This window comes from Polyodon spathula, chromosome 56, assembly GCF_017654505.1.
Source record: "Polyodon spathula isolate WHYD16114869_AA chromosome 56, ASM1765450v1, whole genome shotgun sequence".
Lineage (NCBI taxonomy): Eukaryota > Metazoa > Chordata > Actinopteri > Acipenseriformes > Polyodontidae > Polyodon > Polyodon spathula.
This window is the reverse complement of record NC_054589.1, coordinates 140156-163176: the sequence shown is the minus strand read 5'-3', so window position 1 is coordinate 163176 and position 23021 is coordinate 140156. Positions and strand designations below refer to the sequence as shown.

Genomic DNA, 23021 nt, shown 5'->3' with positions numbered 1-23021 from the left:
AATCACAGGTACACCTTTCAACACAGTGGGTTTTTTATTTTTTATTTCTAAAAGGCAGAAACTTCCTCGTGTATTTTTAAAACATTCCGCTGTGCTGCACCTGATTTCAAAGCAAAGCGTCCCTTATTCCTTTTGACAGACTGGGAATAAAAAGCACAGTGGAAGAAAGTCATGGAGAGACGCCACTGCAATTCTGAGACCAAGGCAGTTAGAGGGGTGAGATCTAACTTATTACAGAGTTTAAAGTGATTTGAGGTAACACAGCAAATCCAAAAATGTGACCCAATGACCTGCAGCCAACGACATGCTGCAAATCCAAAAATGTGGTGCAAAATGACCTAGGAAGTAAAAAAGTAACTTCCTTTAACCTAGTGTAGCAGGGGTTTTCAACCAGGGGTACCTCTAAGGGTCACAGGGGATGCACAGGATGACTCAGAAATGCACAAATACAAAATCATCCAAAGCCATGTAATTAAGTTTTAAAAAAGAAGCCTACTGTTTGGTATTCTGTGTTAAACCAGCAGTTTGCCAGTCCCAGACTGCTGTGAAAACGTATATATTAAATAAATGGGAGGGAAAAAACGTGTTAATCAGATTATTCTGCCTTTACTACAACTGTGGTACCATACCGTTTTCGCTCACTGAAAAGGGTACTTCAGCTGAAACCTCCCAACAGAAGGTGCACAGTGTCAAATAAAAGGTTGAAAACCCCAGTAGTGTAGCTGTTCAAAACAATTGTGTCATGCCCTTCACAAGAGAACCTTATTCGAAATCTACCTTGATGTTAAATCAAGAAATTAATTAAACCGCATCAATTAGTGCTTACATTTGCATTGACTTGTATAGCATTGATTTCTTCCAACTGCTTACCGGCAGTGAATCTTGCTTTGTTAAGATACAGATTGTGGTCTGTCACATGATCAACTGTGCTGCATATAAAGCCCTAAGCAATTAGCTGCCAATAGTAAGCCATAAAACGATAGAAGCAAACATGTATTTAAATTTGAAATAGTCATGATATTAATACATCAGCTATTGCACGTAGCTTGAACATACTTACAACAGAATAAACAAGAGCTAGCAAACACTTTAAAGTCCATTTTAATGTTTGTATTAACATTATTACTTGGCCCCCTCTTTGTTGTGCTGACAATCTTTTATGTTTGTCACATTTTTTTTAAGGTTAGTTAATGGTATGCAAATGTTAAATACAGACTGCAGCATCCTGGTACTTGTGGTGTAGGTCACATGATATCATTCCAGCTAGATCATAGAAGCAGCAGTAACTTTTTATCTATTGTTTGAAAAAGAGGACCAGTTATAATATTGCTGCTGCAAACTAGAGGCAAGACAATGGCTTTTAAACCAGATTACATGAAACAAAGTTTGATACAACATGGCTAGACTTGTGATCAAAGTAGATCAAAGTTGTTGTCCTTACCATATTCTCTCAGATAACACTCACAACAGTACTACACTTTCCAGAATGCATTGAGGTGGGAGTTGAAAAGCCTGAACTGTCCCAAACTGGCCTAGTGTACATGAGCCATCGAGTAACCCTAACTATATTAAACCCAGGAAGAAAAAGATATACTACATGTGCAGCTTCCCCCGTTTTAAAAGCAAGCATACATGCATGTTCTAACTTACTGTGCATTAGTGGAATCCATGCTGTACTCTACAGAATACAGCCTAGACACCCTAGAAACAGAATATATGAACAGAAGACAGTAAATATTGTTAGGGGAACATTATTAGTAAACAGCATTCAATTTGCGTGATTTGTTTCTAATACATTTGCTTATACTGGATTTTGCATTAATGCCGCCTATGTGTTTTTTTTCTGTGCACTGTCATGCAAACCAAGGGGTAGTTTTGCAGAACCTTTCCTCAGAGTTTTGCAAAAGATTACAAAAATACACAAGGTTCAGAATGCTATGTGGCAGCAACAGTAATCCTGTTTACTGGCCACCGTCAATCTCAAGGAAATAGGGGTTGCCATGGACAGAAAATTTGAAACATTGTGTATCTGAAACTTTGAGTTATAATCACCTGCTAATGGAGCCCCTGCTACAAGCACTCTTCGAAGCCTGGAAGATTTAATGTCTTACTCGTCATGACTGAACCAGATAAGGAGATGCAGCTTTTATATAGAAACTATCCAGGTAAATGACAGCCCAATTGCACAGGATTGTGTTTTATGTATAGCTGGTGTTTTAAATCCTTCATTTCATTTGGTCAGTGGGAGGATATTGATATTTTCCTTTAAGAAGGAGGTGCTGATAATTTGATACCGGTGCTAGTCCGTGTGTTAGATTTGGTCTGAGCACTAAAGTTAATCTATCAGTGTTATAAATATCAGAAAACTAGGGAATTTTTTCATTGTTGTTGCACCACACAGTCATGTTCAATTCCACTCTAAATATAATATACATTCTTCTACCCTTTTGTGCACCCTATTTTGTCCAACCCTGTTAGCTTTCCAGTTTGTTTACATGATCGTAATGGCCTTTTTCACCCGCTAGCACGCAAGCTTCCTCCTTGAACTTACAGTTCTTGTTACACCTGCAGCAGCAGGGACTTAAAAATGTCAACTACTGTACAAACTCGAAGCAAAAGAAAAATACAGACGAAAAACAGTGTTTGCCATTCTGATAACAACTAGTCTTGGCTAGACATTTGTGTCTGATATTTGGCTTCCCTCTAGGCAGCAGTTTGCAGCATTACACAGATACAGTAGTGCAGATAATCTTGCTAAAGCTGAGAAAGGGATGTTAAATTACAGATTTTTTCTGATAACGGTCATTAAATGTTAATGACAGCTACTGACAAAATCTCTCAAGAGAAGTTCCAACATCGGTCATAATTAGGACATCTATATCTATATCTGTATGGGCCAAGATTTAAAATATGGTCTTAAACATGAAACCAATGAACTTTGCAATGAACTTGATGCACAGCACTGCAGATAATGCATAGTTAGATTGCACAGATGAATATACTATAAGACTCACATTATCCAATATCAATCAGCAATATGGTTCCCTGGACAGAATTGAGTTTTACACTCCTGGTCAATGGGCTTTTGTGAAGATGAAGTACTGTGACAGCATTTCCTCTGGTTGGGTTATATAATAAAGAATACTTCAGACTGGTCGGAAGTAACCCCCAGTACCATTTCAAAACATACACCAGAAACATAACGCAAAGTGATGAACAAACACCTTGAGCATGTTGAAGAGATCTTGATATATACCTCCAAAAACAGGAATTACAGGCTGGAGTAGATGCTTTGAAAATATGGCCCTAAAATGCTTAGTCAGTAACTCAAAAATAAAAATCCTAAACTGTTTAGTATTTTCGAGAACTTTTAACCAAAAATCTACTGCTTTATGAGGCTATTCTATGGATTATTAATGTATAGCATGCATAATAAACCACAATTGATATACATAAACAATTACAGTATACATGAATTGAAAACGTTCATGACCACTTACACAAAAGGTTTAAATGTTTATGCGGTGAGGGAACATAATCAGATATTCTGAAATCAGGGGTCATATAATATTGCCCTATTTAAAAACCCTTCAGCATGAATGCTAATTTAGTCAGAAAAAAGCACACTTGGATGCAACTCTCCATAATCTTCTACAGAGGCTTGCATTACAGTGAACAAAATGTGGCCCTCATTCTCCCACTCCCTATTGACAGTAAATAGATATTCCTAACCACAGACTGTGTGTATTTACTATTAACATATAAATCACTGAACTAAATCAACAAAATAAAACTCAATCATCTATCACAACATGTTTCTTCCCCAGTGGCAGTTTGGTTAATGAAATTACTGAGGAGGAACAGGTCTTGTATTAGGCCTACCAACAGAATAGATGGTCAGTGTTGGCATGTACGTTTCTCCAGTCAAGCTCAAAGCCAGGTAAGATTTAGAGAAAAAGGATAAGAACTTCATATTGAAGAAATGTAAAAAAAAAAAAAAAAAAAAAAACACCTTAACATGACATTTAAAGCTACTTAATCTTAAATATTAAATCCTATTCAATCATTAAAAGTGAACAAGTATGCGTCCTACTTGTTCTGCACTTATCTCTAAAGAAATTATGGGTTGTTAAATAAGCCAGGCTAATCATTTAATTGGGCAAGGGGAAAGATCTTTAAAATGGTCTTCCTTCTGTTGTGGGTGAGAGCAGTGGCATGGCATAATGTCAAAAGCCAGCACGCAAAAAGCAGACAGTGGGGAAAACAATAAAAGGTTGTACGACATCATTAAATCATGGCTATGGCGCAAAACAAAGGATAAGCTGACAAACAAATACCGTAGATAGAACTGTGTAAAAAAAGTGTGAACATGCTCAGCTTGACTGTCACTTCTCATTTCCTTGCTACTCTGCTCTCTTCACAGTAGCAAAAGCACAGATTTTTTTTTCTATATTCATGTCCATAATTAATGTGTACCAAGATAACCTGAGCAGATACAGCTGCAGTAAATGAAATGTGGAATATTTCCAGAACTTCAAGGCAAACAACAACAACACAAATGGATGTGCAGTTTTGCATAAGAACATAAGAACATAAGAAAGTTTACAAACGAGAGGAGGCCATTTGGCCCATCTTGCTCGTTTGGTTGTTAGTAGCTTATTGATCCCAAAATCTCATCAAGCAGCTTCTTGAAGGATCCCAGGGTGTCAGCTTCAACAACATTACTGGGGAGTTGATTCCAGACCCTCACAATTCTCTGTGTAAAAAAGTGTCTCCTATTTTCTGTTCTGAATGCCCCTTTGTCTAAACTCCATTTGTGACCCCTGGTCCTTGTTTCTTTTTTCAGGCTGAAAAAGTCCCTTGGGTCGACACTGTCAATACCTTTTAGAATTTTGAATGCTTGAATTAGGTCGCCACGTAGTCTTCTTTGTTCAAGACTGAACAGATTCAATTCTTTTAGCCTGTCTGCATATGACATGCCTTTTAAGGCCGGAATAATTCTGGTCGGTCTTCTTTGCACTCTTTCTAGAGCAGCAATATCTTTTTTATAGCGAGGTGACCAGAACTGCACACAATATTCAAGATGAGGTCTTACTAGTGCATTGTACAGTTTTAACATTACTTCCCTTGATTTAAATTCATGTTATTTTTGCACAGCACACAGAAGCAATATATACAGTATCTGTGCTGCTTTCATATATTTGGTTAACAAAAGCAAAATATGCAAAAAGGTCTTTCCACAGCAGTTGAAACAGTCTGAGGTACAATGAAACTACAAAATAAGAAATTAAGTCAAGTAGACAAGATACTGTGTTGAAATACACAGTGACCTACATCCACAGTATGCACACGTAAAAATGCAAGAGAGACAGACACACACTTTCCATGTAGTTTCTCATTAAGTTGTGCTTGAATGTCCTTACAAGTCAATCACAACTGCTAGAATAATGCAAAACTATCTACAATATGGATGGATTGCTACAACACAAGCTTATGCCTGGCAGAAAACACCCCACTTATAAATGAATAAGTCATGAAGGGCAGAAGATTCTAACTCACAAAACCAGGTGCCCAAAGACAACATACTCAAGCAAACACACAAACAAAAAGATTGACAACCTTGCCAAGCCGAAGTGAAACTGTCATATTACTCTAAACAATTCTCTCAGTTAAACATTCAAGTTTGACTTGGTTATGGTTATATAATTTATTGTCATCCTAGATATGTACCTAAATCCTTCATAATCCTGTCAGGCTATTTGAACAACTATAAGTTACTGATTTGATCTTCTATGTATGGGTGTTCGAAATAGTATTTGCCATCCAAGGCGACTATTTATAATGGGCAGAATTTATTCAACTAAAGGAGAAGTTTACACGTTGGCAGTCTTAGTAGACAACCAAATGCTGGGGTACCAACATTCGTAACAGTACATGCCTGTCACACTGCAGAGGATACAATGATGGGGTACAACATCAGCAACAGTGAATGCCTGTCACACTGCAGAGGATACAATGCTGGGGTACCCACATCAGCAACAGTGAAAGGGAGAATGGAGCTGGAAGTGTAGCAGGGAAGCAACTAGTCAGTGCATCAGGTGTAATTAAAATCTGCAGTCGTATTTGAATGGCCATTTTCCAGCTTGTCAGTGTCCACTGTTAACTCATCCCATGTTCTGTACAGGTAAGCACCTGGCTGCTGTTGGTCCAAATGCTGCGCTGCTATAGGCTCAGAATGTACTCTGCAGCCCACCTCTCATGTGGCTCAGACTCCAGGGACTGCCCCCTGTATTATCCAATAAGCTCACTCACTTCAATTCTCTGACATTGTCCGCAGGTGGAAGGGTATGGGACGAATCATAAAACAAGGTAAATCAGGGTTTGAAATAAAATAAAACATTTCTAACACAGACAGTACCCCTCCACGAAGGCTTTACTGTCTGGTTAATGGTTAAACAGGACCCCATATAGTTCTACATAGGCAGTATATATCATATAAGTAACACTCCTTATAATGGTACTGTGGTACACCATGCAGTAAAGTATGTACATGAAAAGCAAATACATAACTACAGTTATATGACTTAAAACTGTGACTGTTATGCCCTGCAACAATTTTACACACACCGAGTACAGATCAGGAAAGAGTGCAGGAACACCATAACAATTCAGAGCATTGTTTATATGCTGAATGATTAATAGAAAAAATACAATAATTGGAAATGCTGCAAGTATGAGAACAGAAGACAAATAGGAATCATAAGAGGTTGTTTTGCCCATTAAGGTTAATTCCCTTGCTAGCAGGAAATGTATCAGGGAATAACAAATAACAGGCCGCTTGTGCACGTATATTGACCTATAACGACTGAATTTCGCAGTGTGATCAGATGGGACCCTCACCAAATCACTTGACTATTTGTTCATAACAAATGGTGTGTTTAGACATATATATATATATATATATATATTATATATATATATATATATATATATATATAATATAACAAAACAAACCACCTCTCTACCAGCAGTGGTATCAGGGAGTAATATGGCAAGCTTGCAAAAAGCTTGCAACATACAAATTGTAATCCCACGTCTCTGGCGCACACAATTGTGCTCTTCAAAATCTGGGATCGTGGTGCGTCTAAGTGCTGGGCAGTGAAGGTAGTGTTCAGGGGTTAGTGCTGGCTTGGTAGAGGCAGCTCCTGCTTCCTTGTCCTCCTCTGCGAACAATCAAACAAAAGTACCTACCAAAAAAAAACAAAAGGCTCTGGCCTTATGTTAGGTTTTCAGCGCAAGAGGCCGTACTTACGTAGCTGCGTCCCCTTTGTACTACCCAACTCCTTCCTGCAATCAAATGTGCGCCATGGTTTCTCCAATCACTGCCTGCCCCGTAGTTGATTGCAAGGGATACCGTCATACCACCAGCCTTACACAGCGCCTTTTGTGGCTGGGAGGGAGACTTGTAGCTTGGAATCTTTCTCTCTCTGTCACAAGCAGCAATAGCATATCATAAGCAGAACAGCTCAGTTCTTTATTACTTTGAAACAGAGAAATCTCAAAATTGTTGTGCAGTAAAATAGCCTGATCAAATCATTTCACAAGCCTATACTGTAATTGCTGCTCACTTACTGATAGCCAAGGAGAAACCAGTATGTCGATTGTTATTAATCTTTTGTAGCACGTACGCAATGACACATTAAGGATACAATATGATATGTAGCACCATATGCAGGGCACTATATGAACTGTATCACAATATATGTTATGGTGTCAATGGGTTACTTTATATGGTGCACAATGTTATCAATCACTGTACTTTAAAACCAAACTCTCTTCCAAATCCTGCACAATGAATACATTTAGCAGAGCTTTGGTCTAATATTTTAAAAGTTTCTGAATTTCCAAAAAAAAAAAAAGCAAAAAATAACCTTGTAATCCCCCAAAGAAAATCTAATTGAAAACATTTTACCCAACATAAATGCACAACACAAACATTTGCTAAAGCTATTTACCACAAGAGCTGCTGGTCACAAACACCCATCTACAGAATTATAACCTACACAATCTAAAATATCAAAGCCAAGTACTTGTAGCCACTTTTCACTTGCTTACTTAAACTGTACAGAACTAAATTAATATACAGATCTGTAAACACTTCAATTGGGCACTTACAATGCAGATAATTGGAAGCCCACTGAAAAATGCCTGGTTACCATCTCAAGTAGATGAGGAATGTATTGTGTAACCATAGCATCAATTACACAGCTTATTATACTCAGTTAAAGAAAGGAAAAACAAACAACAGGAGTTGGTGTTGTCTTCAAAGACTTTAAAAAGGATCCTCACAGTTTCCTCAAATAACTCTTAAGAACGTATATGCATGTATATACCGGATTACTGTTTTCTGTGGGTACAGTATTATAAGTAAACATTTAGGCTAAAATGCAAAGTATGAGTAATTTGAGAATATAATATTCTGTAGAATCAGCAATACTGAACTAATTAAAGGAGAATGGTCCATACACAAAATGCCATGGTTTCAATCAACAGCTTGCATTGCTGTATATCTGCTTTCACATTCTAACTCAATATTTGTAGATAGGAGTTCAGGCCAATACAACACTACTGCGTAATGGACCAAATGCCACTAAAATAGGTTTTAAAAAATTTACCAACTCTATTTATCGTGTTTGGAGAGAAACTTGATATTTCAACAGCAATTTTTGTTTAAGCCTTTTATTGTTTGTTTAGGCCAAGTATATATGAGTGATTTCATTATTTTGTTTTAATTCTAGAGCTTTATTAACACAATTGAACATACTTTCCAGTGCCCATCAATGATAACAACCCCCAAAACATGTGTTGCCTAGTTGGAATGCCAATAGCTCTTCACAATGCATTCCCTTTGCTCTCTAACTCAGGTGAAGTTATTCTGCATACAGAGGAAATCAGTTTACTGCTCTGCAGCCGACAGGGGCTTTTATAAGAATGAACAGCAAGCAACAAGCTGCAATTTGTGGGAAGCCATAAAGGTGTCCTGCAAGCTTTTGTCATCTGAGATCACTGCTCTCACTGACAGCTTGATCAATCAGTCTTACAGACAGGGGAGATCAACAGCTACAACAGCTGCAGTACAGTTAAGTGAAAGGTGTTAGTGGACGCACAGTCCCAGCTGAACGCAGCTGCGCTGGCGAGGGTGGGTTAGGGTTAGGGTTAGGGTTAGGGGTTTGTGCTGTAAGCAAGCTTGTTCCTGGACTCACATTTAATATACAATACAGTAGATGGTTAAAAGATACTTGGTATGGTTCTGAAGCAGCACAGTTATCGAAACAAATGTATTTTTCTTGTTGTTTAGAATCACTTTGTGTGTCACTTTCTGATCCAGCCATCACAACCCAGTGACTTTTTAAAACACAGAAGTTAAAAGCAAGCCTGTGTCCTAAACAGGATTTTCAAACAAATATTCTTTGTGGTCATTTTTACTGTTGGATTTCTTTCATCCACTGGTAAATAGCTTTCAGTAATGTATTGTATTTGAGGGTGTATTGTATTGTATGTCATAAGCCAAACAAGAATTACAGAATAAAAAACAATAACACATACATCTCCAATTCCTGTTTAATCCTATTTGGTATCTGCACCAAATGTTCTTCTTGGAGACTGCAGGCAGACAGTTAGGTTTGTCATGTTTAGTGTCATTACAGAACTCCGAGTTCTGCAATGTTTCAACAGAAGAGGCACTCGAGACACTCAGATCTTATGAATGCTTATCATTTGCTAGCACAACCGAAATTGAGCACATCAATAGCCCTGTAATAGCTGGTATTAAGCATCAATGCTGTCAGTAAATGAATATTATTTTAGGAAAGAGCATTCAAAGTGAAATACCAGCTATACTATTTTGTTAGCGGGCTTTCCCTCACGTTAAAGATGCATTTGTCATGCAAATGTATTATATGATATATGAAAGCTGTATATGCTTGGTTTAGTCCTGATAGTCAAGACATCAGACCTGACAAACTGAATACATTCCCAATGTAGCCAAAATAATTAAGTTCTTGCCTGTAATGCTGGATTTAAATAAGTCATGGCGCTCAATATATTTTCAGTGTTGCAGTACTTTTTAAATTACTTTTTAAAACAAAAGTTTTTATATTTAATTTTGTATGATTCCAGTTTTGCTTTTGACGTTAATAAATAGACTCTCTCTTATTCAGGTCGTATTTTGCTATTTAAACGCACATCGTCCTTTGTTTTACTGTGTGTACCTTGGTGACAGTTCTGAATGCTATTGTTTTTCTGTACAATACCGGTCACAGCAATACATTATTGTATACTCTTAGAACACAAAACAGAATGGCAACGGTAAATAATAAAGGGTTACCCCTCGAGGAGGTTTTTTTTGTAATTTTCTATTGAAAGTTGGCACACAGCCATGTTTCTACATACAGGACATGTTCTAGTAGTATCTAGTAATAACTACAAGTATAGAACGAGATATACTGTAAAGGTGTACAGAAAAAAAAAAAGATACAAATGTCATTAGGGGTGACCAGGACCCCCTGCAATGCCCTCTTTGCATAGCATGTAACATGTTTTATTCATATGAACACAACATCTGTGCATCTACAAAAAAATACATATTTTAGCATTAAGTTAAAAGAGAAATATTTTGTGCCCCAGTTTTCCCTACCTAATTTGCACCCGCGGTGCACCAAATTCCCCTCTATAGATTGTATTCATGCCTATACAGTACTGTATTGCTAAATCAATTGATTTAACAACCAATCGCACAGCAGTCACTTGAGGTTCTAAAACCGCAGGTAATGTAAATTGTGGAATTATCTTTAAAATAGCCTCCAATGCCATTTGCAAGTTTGAATTTACATATTTATTAATTCTTATAATTGCATTAAGTCATTCAATGTACTGTATCAATGAAAATACTCTCAACTTCAACACAGGTTTCAGCTAAGCTGGACAGCAATCCACACTTTTCATAGACTTTAGCTCCACTTCGTATAGTACAGTATAAATCTAGTATGAACCAGCTTGGGCCCTAAACTAACATTTATTCCTTGTTTTCAAACTGCAAAGCACCCTTCCTGGTTACAGTCCAGCATGGCCCTGGAACACCATTCAGTAATGCCAAATTGCGGTTTTGTGATGAGGATTCATGGCCACTAGGGGCTAGGCCAAGCCCATCCAGTTCAGGAACCAGATTCAAACCCAGGCCTCCAGTGATGTGAGGCATGGGTGTTGAATGTGCTAGACTGCTGCTCTACCTAGCATCTCTTACTGTTAGTGTTATAAGGTGCAGTATATTATCTACAGGCCTGAGGGCAGCATGCAGCAATTAATGCAGTTATATTCCTGTCCTAACACACAGGTCCTACGTTAGCGCTTAATCTGCTGTATAAAGCTCATGGTCATGTTATTTAAGATAATTTATACTGTACCTTATTAATTGGACACCACATACACCCTTAAGCACCAACTGAGGTAATTCAATGCAGTGTATACAATGAGTGCACAGTAGGGTAAACAGTGTTAGTTTCTGTAGAACACTGAACATAATTGAGGCATCTTTAAATCTGCACGGCTTCCAAAAGCACACACTATACTGCATCACCCTCGCAGTCGCTAAAACATGACATAGGCTGTAGTAATTATTATTCTATGTACAAATACTTACACATTTTAATGTACTATTTCATATAGTTTAAAATAGCATTTTAAAATAACTCTAGCAATAGTTTATGAGCGTGACATGTCGAATTCTAAGCTTGTGAACACTATAGAAAGTATTTACGCCAACAGAATATACTTTAGAGTTTGAGGAAACTATTAGGACCAAAAGGGTAACATTACCCTCCTTATGCAGGGTCTCTATAAATGTCCATGCAAAGTTGAAGAACACTCTCGCTTCCCAAGATGCAGCCTTCATTAGCTTAACCACTCACAACACTAGATTCTAAGGACTTCAGGAATTTGTGGTCAAACATGCGTATGCCAAAATTCATCAAAACGTGATGTCTGGATGTGGTATGATGTAGACACGGACAGACACACCCACCCACCCACTCGCACAGGTACACTGCATAAACATGTAGACCATCCCTTTCAAAGCTATAGCCTTCATTAGCTTACATTTGTGAACCTAGATTATGTAAAATTATATTTTCAAGAGCTAACCAAGTTATCCCAGTTCAATGGCGGACACTAGATTGTTTATTATATGTGCAATGTTGACGTCACAGTAGGTATAGCGCATACAAAACGACCCTTGGTTTGCATTGCAAAATCACTTAAACAGGGGGGAAACACAAGAAATGACGTGCTCATCAAAAATAATGTAAAAACATATGATTTTCACGACTGCATTATAATAATTGTGTAAATCAATTAGCAAATTGGAATCTCATAAAAGCCCAATTATTCAGTTTGTTGAGGAAAATAAACCACACTTAAGGTTGCAGCATCCCCCTAATCGTTGCTATTTACTTTTGCTACTTTGTCAACTGATGGTTTTACATTTATATTTTTTGTGTTTATTCATTTTTTTTTTTTAGAGACCAAAGAAACTGACTAGCCGCTACCGCGTTATGTAACAAACTCACCTGTCAGTTTCCAAACCACGTGTTACGTTGTTTGCAGTGTCGTGGTCCTCATTCTACACAGGCACCCACATCAGCAAATATGCCATAAATTAAACAACGATTTCCCCCAGCCAGGTGCACATATCAATAACCCCATTATAAAATTCAGAATTAATAACAGTAGTCCAAATTATTCGTCTAGTTCAAATTTATCAGTAGGACTTATTCCAAAAGTGGATAATGATTTATTTAGACGTGTTCTTTTTTGTTGTTGTTGTTGTTGTTTTTTGTTTTTGTTTTTTTAATGTCCACAGTTAAACAGTATTATATTGCGCTTGTTTAAGTAAAAGACCGATATTTACTTATTTCACGATCGCCCAGTGTTATGTAATATCTGGAAATCTGCGGCAGGGATCAATCGGTTGTTCATAATTTCACGCAGAATTTCACAGCAGACTGCACTGCAAGTTAGAATGCTGCAGCTAAGCACTGCAATTTTCTTCCACGAACCACCTCTGTGGGGCTGCAGTAGCCTACCTTTGGCCAGCTTCGCTGCCGACTGATCCCATCCTTCGGGTCGAGGTCGACACTGTGGTATAGACCCAGTTCGGCCCCCCCGTCTTCTGCGAAACAGTCTTATCATCTGGACCTATCTCTGACGGTGAATCCCTCAGCTTGGCTCCAGCCATCTCACTGGGTATTCTCAATATGGTCTGGGCGCTGCTTCTTCCTTCACGCTTCAATCTGCTCCTTTACACTAGCCTCTCATCATATACTAAGCAGTCATTGCACCACACATATAATAGGTGCTCTTTCTTATGCTGTAAGACACTACCACACGATGTTACCGCATCATTATAGTAGCATCATCTCCCCTATTGGAACAGTCCTTATATTTAAATCGGAGCACTTCTTTTTTTCTGTTTACGTCATGTGCATGTATTGTGTTACGTGTAGACCAATGATAATATTATCGGAGATAAATAAACACCTGGCACCTGTCTTGGGCTGTTTCTTATTGGCGGTAGAATTTGTACTAAGAGCGTCCAAAAGGTTAGTACATTTTACACTGGTTCTAGTTACTAGCTAGCAAGGCTAGTTTCACAGACACTGACACTAATCTCGGTCTGTCCAATGTTACCGTAGGCAGGGGTAGTGTTATAATAGTGCAAATCAGGATTTGTGAAATTAGCAGTTAAAATTTTACTTAAAAAAAAAAAAAAAAAAATGAAAAAAATCTCCATTTCAGATAATAATAATAATAATAATAATAATAATAATAATAATAATAATAATAATAATAATAATAATAATAATAACAACACATACCTCACAAATAATAATAAAAAAGTACAAACTATTACACCACCTTTTAGTTTAGAGCTTACTCACATCCTCATCATTGATATGGCCGGAGCTTAAGACAAGGTGGCAGTGAAACAGTTAGTTTGTACTGCACCACACCTGTATTGGAACTAGTAAGAGAAACAGAGAATACAGCTGTGTACAGAATATGAAGCTATTATTTGAAAGTGTTCAGTCTTTATCATCCCAAAAAAACAGCAATGAGCACAACGTGGCAGCCATATTAGGTCCCAGGCCATATTAGGTCTTTTAAAAGCAGCTCATTAAGACCACTGTCAATTTAGAGACAATCTGAAGATCTTGATCTATTCAGACCAGCTTTCTAACACTATTTTAATCTGTGCATTTGGTGGTTGTTATAGTAACAGAGGGATTGCATTCAATTACAACTACATCATAGTATTGCCTCATAAAGTACCTACCGGCCACACAAAATATACTTTTTTTGTATATGTGGTTTGGTAGAATTTTAAAGTCCATTTGCAGTATTATAAAACTACATGCACCGAATGGTAAACAATCTACTGATGTATATAGTGACTTGTCAAACACACACACAGAGTCTGATTACACCAGCAGAGATATATAGTTACAACACATGATAAAGCATGCCCAGATAAACTGAACAGTACTGTACTTAGGGATGCTTTATGTGTACAGTACAGTTACATGTTTGGGAAGTGTGTTCACACATTAGTGTGTGATTAACTCACTCTGGTAGCTCGAGTATTGTAAAGTGTGTGTTGGGGGTGTATGTAAAGGTGTACATGGTTCAGGTTAGGGAGAAACTGCTTCTTCTTGCCGAGTTACAGCGGACCCATACTGGGCCAGGAACCCAGTGAGCTCAAAAAAACATCTGCAGGTCTACACTTTGTTTTCTTTGCAGCCCTCAGGTCTTCTATAAGGGATACTCACTTAACTCCAACCTTCGGAACATTTACTGGGACGTCCACTGAACTCCCAAGCTAACCCCAGGGCTTCTATTAGGGGTGCTTGCTGAACCCCCAGTTCGTCCCAGCTTTCGTCGTTCAGCTTTCTCAGGGTTTTAAGTTTTAAAAAATGCAAGCATTTTATTAATGAATGCTATTGCAAGCAATGCAATAACTAGCACTGTATTTGAGTTCCACAACAAAAATAAAAAACAGTGATATTTATTGCATAAACTGTCCTTCTGTGTGTTAATGCTTATTTTGCCAGGTAATTGCTGCACTTGTGATGAAGTGAACTATGCTTATTGTCAACAGTTTTGCTCAGTCTCTATAAAGTGATGTGAAAAGGCATCCACAAGGGACAATATGAGAAGTTTATGAATTTCTTATGAACAGAAATATATATTATTTAAAATCCCATCAATAGTAACTACCAAACGAGATCACAGGTCCTTACATTCTCTGCATAATGAAAAACCCAGCACTGCCTCATTAGAAGATAGACCTATTCAATGCAATGCTTCAAAGAAACTCTTAATGCTTACTTGCACAGTAGCAATTATCCAGATTTGAAACCTCTTTCCTTTAATTTAAAAAAAATAAAATAACTGGAGAATATTCATCAAAATTTGAATAAACCTGCTAATTGCATTTGAAAACCAATATGTGAAAGAATTGTGAATCAGGCCACACTTGTGAATGTGTGGGTGTCTGTTGAGATAAATATAGCATTCTTTGCTATAGTCCTAATATAGCTACTTGGTACAGGCATGATATATTATCATCAGTAATGTGCGCTTGTTATATAGAATCTAGAATATATAGAATATAGAAGAGTTATATAGGACCAGGTCTGACATTAAAATTTTTCCTTTCCTGTCCAACATCAAAAAGGCATCAATCCCAGGTCCCTAGCCGTTTGAATATTGTGCAGTAGGGGGGGTGGTTGAAAATGCAGCTTGTGGTTGAAAATGCTAACTAGAGTTTGAGGGACCGTGTAAAACTGCTGAAGGAAAGAATATACCTTTAATCCTAACATTGCCTAATATTAAATGTCTTGTTAATATCTTTCCCCACAATGAGTAAAGAGCAGTCTTTTTAGATGCAGTTCTTGCTAAAAAAAAATAGTTCGGAAGGCATATACTGATCTGAGCAGAAACCGCAATAGAGAATCAAACAGAAGACACACTATAAGATAATAAACAGAATAAAATAAATAATATAAAGCATTCCTTTACCTAGATCACTACTACAGAACCTTAACCTTCTGACATAATTTTTCTTATCCAATATTAATAGTTATGGAGATATATATATATATATATATATATATATATATATATATATATATATATATATATATATATATATATATTTTTTTTTTTCTTAGTCGGTGTCAGAGTTGAAGATAGTTTGTCTCGCTCACTTGTTTGGGGCTCCTGTTGGTGGAGGATGATTGTAAATCTTCACACAGATTTGTTAAAAGTGACTAAAAAGCACAAACTGTGGGTTTTGTCGAGTGATTGAAAACAAAACATTTTGTGTTTGAACGTGGCCCCGGGGTGCACAGGAGTCAAATATGGGTCAAAGGTCAAGTATAATCTTAGACGGATATACACTTTGACGTCACTACTGTGGTATTACGCATTATTCCAGAAACCAATGCAAGGCCTATTAGCTGTCTTGTTGAAATAAAATATACTTCTGCTGCGATACCTGCTTTTACTGCTATGACAATGACCCTGAGGACACAGGATACATCTGACGGTAAGAGGCATCAAGGAGACTAACCTTTTTTCCAAGCACAATAACAGCAGTGCATTACTACCACAGCTTTCCCACATAAAAAGAGACACTTTGTGTACAACTTTTGTTTTCTGAAAAGTGCTGCTGTTTACAGAATATTCGTTTTCTGAAAACTGCTCTTTGTCTTTGTTTACATGAATGGTTAGTTGTTTTAAAGGGTATAACATATCCTTCAGTCATACTGCACAAATTACAAACCCAACAGCAAACAAATTAGGTGCACTATCAAATACTAGATACAGTAGTCTTCGTGTATAGGAACACTTCCTAAGAGAACACCTCACCTAAAGGATCACCCTTGTGGTGAAACTGATTTTTCCCAATGCTCCGGCTAAAGGAACAGGAACTTTGCTTAAAGGAACACCTTCTTGACATTGATAGTGATTCATTCACAATACAGCACTGGTTTGTAAAAAAGTGACTTGTCATCACGAGAGTATCTTGAAGGACACCGATTGGTTTATTAAATCTTTTCAGAACCACCGCCATATAATTGAATTGTTTTGTATTCTGATTTCCACGAGCACACCTCATCACTACAAAATAGCATGCAAACAAAAAGCAAAATGCGCAGCTGCTTGTCTTGTTACAAAAAGCTGGAAATTGTTCGAGCTCTTGAAAAAAACCTGAATCAGACACAATTTGATGTTTCCCATTCTGTTGAGTTGCTTCGCCATTCTGTTAAATAATGTGCAGACTTGTATACTGCTGCTGCATTTTGTAATGTGAGTAGGGGTGCTGTGTTAATTTAGTTTCACAGTTTATTAACATTAAGTTAAGTTAACCCTAAGTAACACCCATTATTTTTGCCTCTGCCATTGTGACAGCCCGAGTGCATTTAACCATGTTTTTTTTGCTTTAGTTTTATTAACATTGGTGTATCTGTTACTTTATTATTATAGTTTATTAACACACACTTGCCTATTGTTTTGCTTTTACTTATTCAGTTAATTTCATATGCTAATGCACATGCATCATGACAAGTAATACATATGTATTTATTTAATTATTGATTCATATTGTGTCTGGCGGCTAACTCCGTCTTTGAGAACACTTCGGCTGTAAAAACAATTTGTTTCTCTTAGCCGGAGCCTACTTTATAGATGTATACTGTATATATCTTTTAACGTCTTAGTTTATATCTGTCAGCCCCATTCCAGATACTTTGATGGAGATGGAATGCACGTATTTACCTGCATAAACACAAACGAGTATGTGTGCATTGGCGCCAGCTGATAAATCCCAGCTCATGTGGATTATAAAGGTCTGTCAAGTTATGAAGATCAATTGGTAGTCATTTGAATGAAAGCCTGAGTGCCATCTCCTGTGATTTGCTCCAGTTCATACAAGTGCTGCATTCTTTCCCTCTGCGGGTGGTGTGAAGATGCCAGGAGCTGTGTGTATACCTCAGTCTCACAGCTAATGGATACCAGGGATCTTAAGGTCAAACCACATCAATGATGATAATTGCTGATCGACCAGTTTGATTTTTACGTTCTTCCTGTGTGTGACAAGATAAATTAAGGATAGAGAGAATTCAAACCGCTTTATTGCCCTCTTATTGCATTCATTTCCAAATGCAAAGAGTACTTTTGTATTCCCAGCATGCACTATAAACTAAATTCTGTTGTTCACTGCTTCTCCGGAGTCTAAATGATAGCTATAGTTCTCTAAAGTCCATAATCCGCTTGCCTAGTTTTATTAGCTTCCTTGCCATTTTCATTATAAACAGAGACTTCATTACACAGAGACTATTTTCAGTTAGAACTTGCTGTGCTCTCCTTTACTTATTGTAGAAGTCTCCTCCAGGTAGGAGTCTCTAAGTTCATATAGCAAGAATAATCTTTCTGCCTGGTATTAGTAAAGCCTTTCTGAGCCTTCTGCGGGTGCAACACCCCCATAATGCAGCTGTAAATCCTGTTTAGCAGCCGTAAAGAATGGTGTTCACCTGGCGTTCTGCACTTTGCCTTCATTAATCCATTAAAATTATATTGAAATGCATTCAAATGAGGAGCATGAAATTGGGCGGGATCTGGATACTAAGCGGCAGAAACATTAGTGATGTGATGGGATTTTGCCTTGCACTTAGTTAATTGCTGACCCTCCAAAAACTTTACACCTCTTCTTACAAGGTGCAAACCATTGTAGAAGCGAGCAATTAAGAGGCTTCAGGATGGCTGCTATGGTACACTTTCAGATGTGGTGACACTTGGCTCTTGTTGGGGAGGCACGCAGGCACAGGCTGGGAGGAGAAGGCCAAGACGAGGAAGACCCCACATATTCAATCCCACGGTCACTTTGTTTGGGATGTGGTGCTAAAGCATTATTGTCTCACTCCGCAAGTCATCCTAGACCTAATAGCTGAACTGAGGGATGAGCTAGACCCCAACGTCAATCTAGGGACCGCTGTCCCTGCACATGTGAAAGTGCTGTGCTCTCTGCACTACTTAGCCTCTGGTACCTTTCAGACCACAGCTGGAATGTCTGGAGGGATAGCCCAATCCACCTTTTATAGACTGCTAGGCACTGGATGTCATGCTGAAAAGGGCAGGCCAATGCATATCATTTTCTAAGGATACTAGCATAACTGATGCTGGCTGAGGCTTTTCCAAACAACTTCATTTCATCCTGAGTGACCTCAGCTGAAAGTTTTTTTAGTTTGCATTTTCATGCTCCACAAATATCGTGCAGCACCTACTGCTCTCTGTACTCCTAACTCCAACACCTCCGGACCTCATTATCAAAATTGCGGATTATTATTTGTGCATGTTGAGCAATTTGTATTGCTCTTAAGCTTATATAGGACGCAGTGCAAAATAATTGCCTGGCCGCAATGCAATTAAAATTTTGCATCTCCCCCATTATCTGCATGTTATTCTAAACAGACGTGCAGAATGCAATAGATGACCTCAACTTTTTGGTGGAATGTTGAGTTTATTTACAGTGTTTAATTACAGAAAAAAAAAAACAGGTGGTAAGCTGTTAAGAGGCTATTTGGACCATAGGGGGAGCCAGAGAGTAGCTTCACAGTCCCTTCGGTGTCTTGATCCCACAATCCCCCATGCAGTAAGGGTCCTCCTAGCCAGTACCTCCTTCCCTTCAGACGACCTGGTACTGGAGCTCTCAGGGTTAATCCTCTCTGGTAAAGTATAAGACACAAGTAAACAACAAACGTTACTTTCTTCGGTCCTTCCTCACAGCCTCCACTCCCCACACGCAACTGGAGGCTTCAGGCAAAGTAGTTCCCTATATTTACTTAAAGTTCCCTATATTTGACTAGAGAGATGTACCACAGTGCCACCTGTCACTGGGAGGCCGGATACGCTTGAATACCTTCACCCTGTCAGTTATTTCTCTGCATGATGTGCAAATCAGAGTTTCACCAGCACATGAATATTATAAACAAGGACTATGTCCATTATTGGGATTTGATACTTCTTTCCTGTGACTGAAATGTACTTGCAACAGGGAGATGCAGCTTTTGTCTAAAGCAGAACTAATGTCATCACTTTCATCTGTGTAGCAGATCCAGTCATGCACAGGACAGCCCATTTACACAGTGTGCACTGTATTTTGTAGTTATTTCTCAAATTATGTTTGCATAATCAGCAATTCAGGCTGGATGGGTTCCTTACATCAAAGACCTACAGTATTTAACAATTCTAATCAAATTAACATTATCAAACGATATGAACACCACAGTCCGTTGAACACTATCTTATGATTAGATAGTTATTATTCCATTACCAGATGATGTACAAGTGTTTACGGACAAGGAGCCAAAATTAATTGTTAACGGTAAAGTTTAAGTCTGTTGAGTTTTTAACTTTTATTCACATTTTACTATAGAAATATAAATAAAAAAAGGTTCCTGTCTCAGAACATAAATGTTGTATATTTCATCTGCTAAAATCCTTATTCAACAATATCCCTGAAGATTTTTTTTTTATACTGAAAAAAACATTGAGAGGCATAAACCAATGAATCTTTATTGAGCCCTACAGATTCCCTATTCAGTGTCCTTTAATGTGTCAGCAACCTGTGGTCATAGAAATCTATCCCTGCCTGTTGCAAAACAAATTATATTTAATGAAGTCGTCTCACTCCCACTGTTTATTGAGACTTACGCCCTCACTGCCCTTCCTTTACCTTTGACGCTGCTTCACACATTTGTTTCACAACACTGCAGCCTGACTGACAAGCCTTATTTACATCAAACTCCAGGGGCAAGCAGCAATAGAACAGTAGCAACCAGCACTTCAAGAGAAAAAAAAAAAAAAATCACTTTTTGGACTTGAACCTTGCAAATGATTTCTTAGCTAAAAATAAAGTATTGAATTTTATTTTGTGTGTATTATGGGAAATATTGGAAAAAGCACTTTACTAAAACAGATCAAACCGGAGCCAGAGGCTTGAAGCGAAAATAAAAACTGCAAGTTAAGCGCAAAGACTCACAACGTACAATACTGGAGAGTGATCTAGCATCAGAACTTGCTGAACAAGAACAAAGCAAAGCCAGCCAGGCATTTACAATGCAGCAGATTACTGTGCTGTAGCTGTCGCCTGGGATCAAAGCAACGGCTTTGTGAAAAGTTCACGGCGTGACCTTGGGACATGGCAAGGTCCTACAAAGGGGAAGCAAGATGTTACAGTATCTTCTTGTTAAAGATACACACAACATTAAGCCTCATTAGTACCACAGCAATAGTACGTTCATTTACTGTACATGCCCTTGATGGTTTAATTGATCTTCTGCTTCACGTTGAAGGCCAATTCAAAGCTTTGGTGAACATTTCTAAAATAATCTCACTGCTTAGTTTACATTAATGGTCATTGTGTTTTTCTGCCACCCCAAAATTTCAAAACCTGATTTCTCCCAGCCCTCTTTTCACTGTATTTTGTATTGCATGTAGTAATGTTAATGAGCCGGTCAGTAAATGACCCCTGGATTAATGTAGAGTTTAAGAGCAGTGGTATTACGATCTGTGTTTAAAACACTGTAAATGTATTATTTAATTATTTCTTTAGCTTGCTCGGAGAATGCCATGCACATGGTCATATGACGTTGCTATCTTTGCTTTGCTTTACTACGCTTCACACTGCCTTTAGTATTGAATGCCACTGTCAATCTATTAGGGGTTCTCTGTTGAAATCAAATCCACAGTCGTAGCCTTCAGAGGCTGTTTAATGGATTGATTTTCAGAACTGTTGGATCTGCCAGTTAATAACACTGGAGGTGTTTTGGACTGCCAATTTATCAAGGCTTGCTACAGGGCCAATAAAAAGGGGGCCAGTGCATCCCATGAGAAATGAGATGAAAAGCAGATGTCTTCAGGAACAGAATAAAACACTGCCACTGCACAGCACGTGAGCCATTCCAGGTTGTTTACATAAACTAAGATAATGTGTAATCTGAAATGTCTCAAACTGCTAATTTTCTTGATCTACCACAGTTTTATTTATAACACATATTCGTACACATTTTAAGAGTGTGCGATTCTATATACTGGGTGTAGGTTTATTCAGATATTTTAAGAGTGTGCGATTCTATATACTGGGTGTAGGTTTATTCAGATATTTTAAGAGTGTGCGATTCTATATACTGGGTGTAGGTTTATTCAGATATTTTAAGAGTGTGCGATTCTATATACTGGGTGTAGGTTTATTCAGATATTTTAAGAGTGTGCGATTCTATATACTGGGTGTAGGTTTATTCAGCGATTGGCAGATACCATTTCATTGCAACTCTATTTGCCGATTCAGGGTCACATGGTCAAAAGGGAGATTGTGATGTTACAGAATATTATAGTAAAGAATATGTGGTATTTCTTAATCCCGCAATGCAACAGTTTTCACAACAAGCCTCAAACAGTCAATATTTTAAAAAAGTAGTATACCACAGTGCTTACACTGAGGTACTATACAACAGGTCAATATTATATTTTTAAAGAGACACTATTTTAGGGACAGTTTGAACTAGACAAGTTCAAAAGACACCTTTTTCATTGGCCATATCGATGAAGCACATGCAAGAATGAAAAATAAAGAATGTTTTATATATATATATACTATCTGCAGTATCTGGGTGTAACATTACTGTAATCTGATTTTGCAGTAACTGGTAACTGAAAACTTTTTCAGACAGGTAACACAAAGTGGTAACGCATTACATTGTATATGAAGCAATAACATTGTTAAGCAAACTTTACATGTCATGAATGTGCTTTTTATATCATCTTGCTTAAAATGGAGTCAGCCGAGGGATTGAGTGTGCTCGACTGTTTCAAAGAATTTTTGTAAAATATCTGTAAAACGTGCA

General features: G+C 37.7%; 1 protein-coding gene across 1 annotated transcript in view; it reads right to left on the bottom strand.

Moving 5' to 3' along the window:
* The window catches only part of LOC121307496 (potassium channel subfamily T member 1-like), a 72818-nt gene extending 59608 nt beyond the window's left edge, over positions 1 to 13210 (bottom strand). Inside the window, exon 1 of the mRNA XM_041239677.1 lies at positions 13140 to 13210. Coding sequence (XP_041095611.1) covers positions 13140 to 13171 — 32 coding nt within the window. The 5' untranslated portion in view covers positions 13172 to 13210. The remainder of the gene's footprint in view (positions 1 to 13139) is intronic.
* Between the last annotated feature and the right edge of the window lie 9811 nt (positions 13211 to 23021).